The sequence below is a fragment of the Muscardinus avellanarius genome, assembly GCF_963383645.1.
Source record: "Muscardinus avellanarius genome assembly, chromosome: 15".
NCBI classification, from domain to species: domain Eukaryota; kingdom Metazoa; phylum Chordata; class Mammalia; order Rodentia; family Gliridae; genus Muscardinus; species Muscardinus avellanarius.
The window spans coordinates 74,679,255-74,691,071 of record NC_137801.1 but is presented as its reverse complement, the minus strand read 5'-3'; the positions used below and the strand labels follow the sequence as shown (position 1 = coordinate 74,691,071).

At 38.2% G+C, this 11,817-nt stretch overlaps 1 protein-coding gene across 4 annotated transcripts in view; it reads right to left on the bottom strand.

The window, feature by feature from the left end:
* Positions 1–568: 568 nt before the first annotated feature.
* Positions 569–11,817, bottom strand: part of CTNNA2 (catenin alpha 2) — a gene marked incomplete at both ends in the record, with an annotated part of 1,014,669 nt that continues 1,003,420 nt past the window's right edge. For 3 of the 4 annotated variants that reach the window (XM_080711158.1, XM_080711159.1, XM_080711160.1), the window contains one exon: positions 569–856. In XM_080711158.1, the coding sequence (XP_080567284.1) occupies positions 569–856 (288 nt within the window). Of the gene's footprint in view, positions 857–4,263; positions 4,381–11,817 lie in introns of all 4 variants that reach the window. The other variant, XM_080711157.1, reaches the window with a different exon arrangement.

Below are 11,817 nucleotides of genomic sequence, written 5' to 3'. Positions count from 1 at the left end.
GAAGCATTTTAAGCTGGACTAGTCAGTTTCTCCTCAGTTAAAAATCCACATATATCATGGATATGAAGTCAAAATGTTCAATTTGTGGGCCACACACTTAAGCGTATTGGCTAGTACACTGTTTGCACTTAAACAGAAGCAATACAAGTTTTATGTTCTACCATTACACTTCCAGGTTTTTCACTTATGAATATACCTGCCAACCTAATGATTCTTGCATGCATTAGAGTTTGCTTTTTTGTAGAGTAAGTTTATTTCCCCCACCCTCCCGCTCCCGTAAACATTGCAATGCGAACTCTTTGCCCAACTTGAAGAGAATGTTGCAAAAGGACAGCTCTGTGCCACCTCAGGACAGGAATCCCCTGTCCCCTTCCCCAGGCTACAGATGGATCAGTAGCATTGATCCCATCTCCTCCAACATGCAAACAGACACTGCTCCCTTAATTTCCCCATGCCAGAGGCATACGAGTTGGCAGGTATGCATACAAAAATGGAAATAAAATGAAAAAAGAAAGAAAAAAGAAAAGTAAAAAGGAAAGAAAAATCTTTCTTTCTAAAGCCTATTGTCCTAGAAGGAATCCATTGCCTTGAATTCACTTAAAGCCTGCACAGGCGAAATGTGTTTCTTTTGAGAACCCCGTCTAACTCGTGTCTGGAATTCTTCAGGCTTTTCCCTCTTCACCAGGGGCTTCTTCTCTGGAGCCTTCATCTTCCAAGAGACAACAGGTGAGTTGACAGCTGCTGTCCCATAGACCTTCTGGTATTTGGTTGAGGCCACATAGGAGGCTTTCACTGTGAGGACCACGGCATTCATCAGGTTTTTAGCTGCCTGGATAAGTGATGTGGCACTGTCCAGCTAGAAGGGGAGAAGAACAAGATACACCTCAGTTAATCCAGGCCCCGGTCCATAAGACAGAAGTGTAGTTAAAACAATGTCTTACTTGTACAAGCAAATGGTCTTGCCGAAAATAAGCAAATTATTGCAAGAGAAGGTGAACGACCTAAATCAGCCACCTGTCTTATCTCTGATCTCAAAAGAAACACATAGAAGTGTTTGCTCTGTGATACATAGCTGTCAAAAATCCCAATACCACTAAAGAAATTTACCTTTATCAGCATATAAGGATTATAAAAGTTTCCCAAAGAAAAACGTTGTATTAGGCTAATTAGAAATAGTGACAGATACTCAAATGTTTTAAAAGCATCTAGCAAGCACCCCAAAAATAAAAGTTATATGGGGTTACATTTGCTTTTATGACCTTGCCTATGGATGCATCTTTCTACCTATAGACAATTTCTACATCCTGAACTTAGGTTTGGTGATAATGAAAGAAGCTAAGTATCAGAACATCCATGGGTGCTCTGGATTTTAGTTTTTGAGCTTATAGTATGCATTAGTTTAACAATCCCTAGGACATAACTATATCTTCTATGAAATATCATTATCTGTGTGTCAAAATTCTATAGATCAGACAGCATTCAGTAAGACACCAATATCTATGAGTTAAAGAAATATTTAGTACTTACTATGTTCCAAATCCTCAAAGAAATTTCTAAATATTTCCCCATTTAACTCTCACAACAACCTTTTCAAGTAGGTCTTATTATTATTATTGCCATTTTACAATGAGAAAGTCCAGTAACTTGCACAGGTTTAGGTAGTGAAATCTTAAAACTAGAGTACTATTGTTCCATACTACCCCTCGATTGGGTAGGATGGCTTTAAAATATGCTCTAAGTCATCTGGGTGTAGTGGTACATGCCTATAATCTCAGTACAAGGGAGGCTAAGACAGGAGGATTGCAGGTTCAAGACTACCCTCAGCAACCTAGCAAGACCCTGTTTCAACACAAAAGCAAACAATAAATAAAAAGAGCTGGAGGTATAGCTTGGAGTTCAAATGTACCTGGTCTCCATATTTAGTAACAAAAAAAAGAAAAAAAAATGCTATGTCACTAGTTATAAAGTTACAAATACATTTAGAGGCCCATTATTAAACCAGGTATTTTTTTAGGCTACCTCTTTCTTGTTCTTAACTACTTAGACAGTGTGCCACATAATGTGTACAGGACCATTCGATATTTGTCTCAAACATCTTGCTGTCTCACTGCCTGAACCACAGATGCTGGAAAAGCTCAAAACCACATTTTTCAGACTCGTTTGGCTAGGATTCTACATGTAATCTAGTGAAAGAAACGCATAAACAGCTTGTCTGCGATTCTTACTCCAGCCTCCGGGGTGTTTGCACACAGTCTGACCTCTTACCAAACTTCTCATATTATCAAATAAGGAAAGGTGTTGATTACAGTTAAGTGCAAAAACCAAGGATGTTCTTAGGCATGCCTTTCCTTGTTAGTGAGAGAGACTGTCATAGAACATAAAAGTTCTACTATATCTGCATTATATAATGGGAATGAGGCACAGAATCCTCTGAGCACTAGGTGATTAGCAAAGTGTTTAACTAGAGAGATGGGAAACCCTCTGGCTAGCCTATCTGATGGGGCTGTAATGAAATTTAGATTCCTATCATTTCTTGTGACCAAAATGTGTCCCTTGCAGTGAATGGGTCGAGAAAGTTGAGTCTATCACCACTGTGGCTTTTCTTTCTCTCATTTTTTCTACTCAAGCTAAAAATATTGTTACACTGGGTTAAAAAATATGACAATCAAATGGGATCGATTCTTACATCACGTGCACACACACACAACACACACACACACACACACACACACACACACACACACACAGCTCAGAGATTCTGATCGACGGGAAAACAATGAGAGATGCGTTGTACATCCTGAAATACCAAAAACGTGATGCTTTGTCATTAAAAATCTATTTTACTATTAAAATAAAGATCATGTTGCTGGGCGTGGTGGTTCATGCTTGTAATCCCTGTGCTTGGGAGACAGAGACAGGAGGATCGCGCAGGTTCAAAGCCAGCCTTGCTGGCTTAAGAGACCCTGTTTCCAAATTAAAAAAATATATAAAATATAGGTCTGAGAGTGTAGCCTGGAAGTAGAAGGGTTTCCAGGTACCCCAGTACCACGAAAAAAAAAATATAAATAAATAAATAAATAAAGATCAGTGCCATGGTGGCCATATTTTTTATTTGGTGGACATATAATTAACTCCCTTGTGAATTAATTTATCCCAGTGGTTAGAGAAGCCCCTTTACTTCACTCTAAATCCATCCATTACACTACGCAAGGTTCACAGCACCAACATAACTACTAAACTCATCATGTTTCCATCATATGGCCCAAGTTTCTAATTTTAGCCTTATTTACTTATTTTTTTTCTGGGTCTGGGCATGGAACCCAGGGGCATTTGGCCTCCGAGCTATACACCTGCACTATTTTGTATTTTTATTTTTAAAGAGTCTCACTTAGTTGCAGAGGGCCTCACTAAGTAGCTGAGGCTGTCCTCAAACCATGATCCTCCGGTCTGCCTCCTGAATGTCGGGATAACAAGCATGTGCCACATGCCCATCTTTAAAGCTAGCTTTAGAAAAGCAAGTACTTGGTTATTTATGTTAACAGGAGAGAAGGCAAGCATGGGTTAGTGAGTGCAGTGGTTTTCAGCATATAGTCCTTAAAGCAGTAGTGTCAGTATCACCTGAGAATTGTCAAAAATAAAATATTTCAGGACCTATCCAGTGTTATTAGAATAAAAATTTGACAGTGCTGCTTTGTCATCCAGGGGATTCTGACACATGCTAATGCTCGATAACAACTGGATTAACAAAACCCAAAGACTCTACACAGGCTTATTTTATCCAATGACTTGAGTACTTCACCATAGGCAAGTTAGGTAACATCATAGTCACTTATCTGACTGAATTGCCCCCTTTTATAAAATCTTTGCCACCATACTCCCAGGTAGAAGTAAAAATAATGAAGGACAGAGATAATACAGCAAAATGTTGGGACAGTTAGTAGTAGATGAGTCATGACTTCTGTAGAGCTCGAATGTCTCCTTGTGTATCCTCCCCATCTCTTCTAATTGATAGCTCCTCGAAAGTCTATCAGGTTTCAAAAATGAGTAACATTCATAAGGTTAGTTAATTATATCTTGGATATAATTAACGATGCATAAAGTCAAGGTACAAAGGTATTGTCAGGGATAGTTTTGTTGGTCTACTTTATGGTAATAGAATTAGTAGAAATAGAGAAAGACAAGGTATATCTGTTATTAAATGGTTCCTGGAGAGTGAGTCTTGAATCCAAAGAGAGGGCATACAAGTAATTTGGCGGTTTTTACCACAGATTCCATTTTCAGATAGATGGTGTCTAATTCTGCAGCAAAAATATGAGAGCCTGTCTCTTCTCCAGAACCCATTTGCTCTCCCAGCCTGATGCAGGAATCCTGTGAATAGACCTAACACATTGGATGTGAGTGAGATAGCTCTGAAATCTAAAGCCATTGTCTCATTCAACGTACCTGCTAAAACAGATCTTGAGTTTGTAGCCAGGTAAATTGAGAAGATAAAGAACTAAGAAAACTAAACTTAAAATTACACACTGACAATAAGATCCATCTAAAAGTATTAATACAAATGTGACTTTAACTTTGATCTTTTTTTTTTTTTTTTTTTGGAGGTACTGGGGATGGATGGAACCCAGGGGCATTCTACCTTCAAACTATACCACCTGCCCTATTTTTTATTCTTTATTTTGAAACAGGGTCTCACTGAGTTGCAGAGAGCCTCAGTAAGTAGTGGAGGCTAGTCACGAACCGTGATCCTCCTATCTCAGCCTCACAAATGCTAGAATTATAAGTGGGTGCCACCCACGCCTGGCCTCTGACCCACTTTTGATCTACTTTTTGACCTTGACTCACTTTTGTAATTAGATAATTATGAATATGATACAGTTTTTTTTTATTTTAAAATAGGGTTCTCTCTGATTGTCCAAAATGGCACCAACAATTGATTTTCAATTGGCACTATTCACTTTTATAAAAAGATATTAAAAATAGCAAAATTACGTGGCAACAAGATTTTATACAGGTTTACAAATACTTATTTAGCATAACTGCATTCTGTTTTAAAATTTATATTGTTACTGTGGCACTTCCAAGCAAATGAATGCATAAGTTGTAATAATCATCATCAACAACTTAATTGGGTGCCTTGGTTCTTTTGATTATATTACATAATTTTCAAAAATCTTAAATTAGAAATTATTACTAGTCTCATTATATAGGTGAGGAAATTGAAACTTAGATAATGTAACTTGTTTCTTTAGTAATAAAGTAGTTGGGTACTGTGGTGTTTACCTGTGATCCAAGCTGAGACAGGAGAAATGTGAATTTGAAGCCAGACTCAGAAACTTAGTGAGACCTTAATTTAAAATAAAAATAAGATAGGACTAGGAGTATAGCTCAGAAGGAAAACAGTCCTGGGTTAAATCCCTAACACACACACACACACACACACACACACACACACACACACACACACTTAAGACCAAGCATCTTTCTCCAAAGCCTTCTGAACCTCAATTTACAGCATTACTCTTCTTCTAGAGCATTATTTAATTCCTGGAGCCTTGATTTACAGTTACTACCAGTTATTTAAAATAAACCTATTTCTATTTACTCTTCTACTCCACTACAAGTGGACAAGTGGAAGTCTATTTTTCTTTTCTTTCTCTTTCTTTCTTTCTTTCTTTCTTTCTTTCTTTCTTTCTTTCTTTCTTTCTTTCTTTCTTTCTTTCTTTTGTGGTTCTGAGGTTCCTGGAAACCCTTCTACCTCCGGGCTACACTCCCAGACCTATATTATATTTTTATTTGGAAACAGGGTCTCTTAGGCCAGCAAGGCTGGCTTTGAACCTGTGGGATCCTCCTGTCTCCGCTTCCCAAGCGCTGGGATTACAAACGTGCAACACAACGCCCAGCTGTTTTTCAATTTAGCAACATCCTGCCTCATTTTGATAAGTGTCTTCATCTCACCTGGTATGCAATTCTCAGTCTTCTCACTCAGATCCCTAATTCTCTGTCTAGACCTTCTGGTCTTTAGTTCCCACCTAGTGCTTAGTCCTTCCCAGTCAGTCTTAGGGCTGTCTTTCTGGCTTGGATTCACCCTCAGAGGCATGAAGTCTCATTTCTACTCATTTCTCTAGTATGTGTCCAATTTCTGTGAAGCACATTTACTACTCAGCTCTAACCACCAGCTGAACCTTTTAGCAGGACTCAGCTACTCGAATGAGTGCTCCAAGCGTTTATCTGGGCTTGTCTTTCTATCTTTAGAATGCTCTCAAAACACATCCACCTCTTGCTCCTTTCTTAAGCCAGTCTGCATTGCATAGATGTCTCTCTTTGCTAAAAAAGCCAATCTTTTCCTGTTTAGGACATCTCAATTTCTTTTGGAGATCCCGGTAAGTTTATATATCAAATATAGGAGAGAACTGTTCTTTTTTTTTTTTTTTTTTTTTGCTAACTTTAAAAACAAAAAGCCTACACACATTTAGCAGATGAGCTCGTGGGCCAGACTCTAGAACAGCTCCCCAAGCTTCATTTCTCTCACTCTGTCTCACAAACGCCCCTAAGGCTGGTAATAGTGTTACGCCAGTTGGGGTTTAGAGGTTTCATAGCTTGTCCAATGCCACTTTGAAAATAAGTGATAAAACCAAGATTTAAATGCAGACAGCCTAACTCCAGAGCCATGAATGGAAAGAGACTCCTCAGTTCAAAAACCCATGGAGCTCTGCTAGACACATTCTCTGTTTCCCATCCCATCAGTGCCCCCAGTCATAGAAATTAGATTTCTCCTAATTCTGTCACTATTCTTTGAAAATATCAAAGTACTATTTTAAAAAAGGCAACAGCTGTTTCCTCACATCTTGTTCTATTACAGTCTATGAAAAGCAATTAAGGATGGGAGAGTTGCTTCCATAAAGTGTTTTCTGGTTTTTAAAATTTTTCTTTTCTTTTCCTGCCTCTGTTCTCTCTTCTTAACCCCACTCACCTTCTAATAGGAAGTCATATTTTTCCTTCTGCATACCATTGACATTTTGTGTTTAGAATGAAGGGAAGACTTTCCTGAACTGTATTTTTTTTTCCTGCGAGTTAATAAATACCCATGCTGTCTAATTGCCTGCAACTTTAAAGCTGAAGAATGTCACACGTGCTTGAAATGATGGTGTTGAAGCTTACACCTTCAGCTGGACATTCCTGGAGCTCCATTACTTGCATGCTATTATGTTAAAGCTGGACTTATATTGCAACACAAGTTTGGTTTCAACAGAAACAGAATGTGACTTTGCAACTCAACTGAATGCTTTCCAATGTTAGTGTAACGATGACTCCTAAACCGCTAAATTCTCATTGGCCCTTTTCTCTCCTGTCTACCTTTCCATCTTTTCTCCTTCACATTTACCCATCCAAGTATTTCTTCAGACACCTATTGCATATCTATTTATGCCAACCACTACCCTTAAGGGTGAGGTATGCAAACAGACAGACATAGGAGCTGAACTACAAGAGCTCCCAGTACAAAGAGAAAAGATGTAAACTAAAAGGTTTAACATACTACAGTAAGTGTTTCAGTAGAATGTAAGATGATCAAGGAACAACAACAACAAAAATAATAAGGGATCTATTTTGAGTCATGTAGGGATAGAGCAGGAAAAAGCTTCAGGGTGGGCATGTTAAATAAACACTCTTTACTGGGTAAAAATAAGAGGGTATTGGTGACTGGAGAGGTAAGAGTAATATGACCTAGTACAAATGGATTCATATTGATTTTCTTAAACCAGACTATGGAAATAAGAAAGCTGACGTGCCAAAATGCAGAGTTTAACTTTGAACATAGAGCTCAAGGCATCTGTGTTACATCTAGGTGGAGTTATTAAAGAAACCATTTTAATTAAGGCAGTGACTTTTATTTATTTTTGATATTTGTTTTATGAACTTTTGTTCTAAATACTATAGGTATATAATTTATATGGAGTGGTATGATTTTTTCTCCTTTCATATTCCTTATTTTTTTACAAACAGAGATAACAGAATGGTAAATGAAATATTCATTCTTCCTCTTCAGGATAAAAAGTCCAATAAGTTTACTAAAATTTTTCTTAGCATAAAACTTTCAAGATAAAAATCAATACCTTTTTTAATAACCTAAGACATTAATAAATATTTTATTTGAATAGAAAGTAGCTTTAGCTATCTAGGGAGTAGTTAGGTAATTAACAGTCCTTCCTTCTTCATGATGATGTTGAAGTTCTGGGGCAAATCAGCAACTGAATGTGCTTAAGGTTTAACAGCCTGCTTTATAAAACAAAAACAAAACCAAACAATCTAGCAATGTTAAAAGTGCAAAATAATGTAAAATGATAGATAACATATTGGACTAACTGCATATCACAGAGTAAATGTCTTAGGATATTAATCTGTAAGGGTCAGGCATATAATTACACAAGAAAATTAGGATCACACTCTATGTTCTGCATCCATCTACTTAAGCATGTAGAGACAGATCCATTTTCAGATTATAAGTCTATTTTCAAAAAAGCTGACTGTTTATTACCAAAAATTAATGAAACATAAATGCCAGGTCATGGAAATCCAAAGTACAAACCAATCTGTTGCTGAATTAAAAATAATGCAAATGTCACAGGACTACTGGCTAAAACAGACTAGAAGAAGCCAAGTCCATTTGGAAGGCAGTTTTGAAATATAAATACTAAGGAGCCTGCCTTGGTTACTTCAAAAGACATCGAAATGCCTGGGAGAAGGACCCATTCCCATTTGGGCCAAAGCTATTTTATTTTTATCATTTCAAGTCAGAGCTACTTAGCATTAAGTATGACAATGGTAAAATATTTCCCTAAATGCAGGTAAACACCATTTTGGCCACTTGTAATATCTTTAAATAGAAATAATATAGCTTTAATATATAAGAGCAATACGTATTTTTTAAATGGACTACCCTACACATTTCAAAAAAGAAAGCCATCATGGAAGAATTGACAATAAATTGAAAGAAAACACCTTGAGAAAACTGGAATCTTTCTGCTGAAGCTGGCCATTTATTTATATTTAAACTATTATCTCTCTGAAAGGAGTCACAAATTGCTTGCAGGGGAAATTTTTTTTTTCAATACAAGTCAGCTTTGCAGTTAATGAATGGAAGGTTAGAAACCCAGAGCATTGAGCCTATTATCCACCAAGAGGAACATTTCATGTTTAAAAAATCCATGAGGCTTTGAAGAGGTATTTGATCTCCTTAGAAGCTGTGATACATTTGAAATACCTTGAAATACCTGCCTACTTTTTCCTGAGTCTGTATCAATAACACTTTACCAAAAAACCCGAGCAAGTCCAGGACAATAAATAACTCAAGCAAACAAAGATGTGGTGAAAGAGTCCAGCCTAATCGCATCTTTCCCCACTTCCATTGTTGCAAGATGTTTAGACACTTGAAAAAAGGACATTTCTTTGATGGCAAGCCCTCATTTCAGTACTCTGGGGCACTTGCACTCTCCCTCCTCCAACATCAACAATAAAGGAAGTTGGCAAAGCTAGATTCCCTTCTCTTAAAACAGCGACAGTGGTGAGCACAGGGCAGCAATTTACCAGCCACCCTTCCTGTGTTGTGTCCATGGCAGGCATTATTAATCAATCATAGCACTCTGCTCCCTCAGAAGCTACTAAGTGGCGTGGGAAAGGAAACATATTTCCCTCCCTCCTCCAAGAGGTCATATTTTGACAGCATTCTCCAATACAACTTGATACAGTTTACAGCACACATCCATCCATTGTACTCCTACTTCTATATTTATATCCACTTGTTAAATAACTTTTACTTTTATTACTCCCCATCACACCCTTGACGAATATTATTTCCTTCTCAACGATGATGCGTTAACACTTTTGCTTCCACCCCTAATTTTGCGGAATGGATCATGTGCCCGTATTTTTTTTGTACTGACCCTATTATGAGTTGCCAGTTAATGAAATCATTGAGAGGACACAGGCAGGAACAGAAGCACAAAGCATTTGAGTGGGTGGTTTTAAATCAGGGGGCACAAATGAGGTGCTCAGATTAACAAGCACGGTATCTGAGGTGAAAATGTCCATCACATTCTGTTGTAATTGCTGTAAAAATATGCATTCAAAATTACTGTGAGAACATGCACTCATAACTGAAGAGCCACAGGATAACACCTGAAAAGTTACTACACCCCGGGGGCATTGCTATTTGATTACTGGATCTTACTAAGCAAATATTTTACAGCTTTAAGGAGTGGATCAATCAGGATAAAAAGGAGGACAAGAGGGCTGTTGTTTTTCTTCAGGGCTTTCTTGAGTGAGGCAGAAAGGCAGCTGGTGCTGTACCCGTGCGGAAGGGCCAGTTGTTAGAAAATCTGTACGTAATGGCTCAAGATTAAATTGGCAAAGACCTTAGCAAAAAAGGCACCACAATCTCAGTCAAGCTAAGAAAAATATCCCCAGAGCCTTGCTGAGATATTTACCAATTGGTTCTCAGGTAACTTTCTCAATTGGACATATTTCTGTCTCCGTTTTAATTCGTTTAGGTTAGGTAGCAGCGCTTCATAGTCGGCCAGTTCACTGATTAACCGTCTTCATTTGCATTTTTTCAATTATAGGTAAGTAAACCTTGGGGACTCCCATGAAGGCTTAATTACAGTCAACAAATTTCCTAAATATGGCTTAAAGCCATTTTCCCCCACCATTAATGGAAGAACAATTTTTGCTGAACCTAAAACAAGGCATTCTTGATAAACTTGGAATCTCAAAGAGATGTGGGAGTATTGAGTTACAAATAAGAATACCTGTTCATCTGGCCTCTCTTTTCTAAATTTCTTCCTCCCTTGCCTCCTTTTAGTGCTCTCCATTTCCCCACACTTCACAATCTCCTGGCCCAGAAATCTTCTCTAAATTGTTTGCTTCCGAACAAATGAACCACAAGGAAGAAAGTTCAGCAAGGGGAAGAAATATCAATCGATTTTACGACACTCACCATAATTAAGAGATATTTCTAGGCAAAGAGACAGTCTTTATGTCATAGAAATACACTGTGCATTAACTGTTGGTCACATCATCTCTGATCATGTGTGTCATATTTCTTTACTCTGCAACTTTTATGTCTTATAATGACTCTTCAAGGAGCTATGTAAGGCTTCTCTTTGCATTTCCTATAGTCCTGCCTCTTGTTCTCCAAGCATCATACCTCTGTATGAACACAGCATCTGCTGATAAGTGCTGAAGGCTAACAATCTGCAAAATCACCTCTCAGACTCCAGCAGGCAAACCACCACCACTGCTGGAGAGTGGAATTACAAGAGCCAAGTCCACTGATTTGTGCCCTGACTAGTGGAGGACTATGCCTGGAAAGTGAGCCTGGATTCTTCTTCACCTCTCACCCCGAGCAATTGTCATGATGTGGCACTGTGCATACATTGGGGAAAGTAAACTCCCATCCATTCCAGGCCCCTTTTTTAGGGGTGGTGGTGGAAAGAACTAGATAAAGCCTCTGTTGCTGCTCAGGTCCGAGAGAGAGGACAAGAGTAGGGAAGAGTGGAAGAGATCCCATTGCTAGTGAGTGCTACTTCTCTTTGTGATCTCAGTCTTCTCCCCCTTCACATGCCAACTTCTTTCCCATCCTTTTTGTCCCATTCCTGTGTGTTCTCCCCTCCTTGAAAATATATCCTTACATCCATGCTTCACCTACTGCCTCCTTGCTGCCCATGTCTTTTCTTCACTCATAGTGATGAATGCCTGGCACAGGATTTAAAGCCCAAGTTTAAGTCCTGATTGGACTCATCACTATCTGATCTTGAATTATCA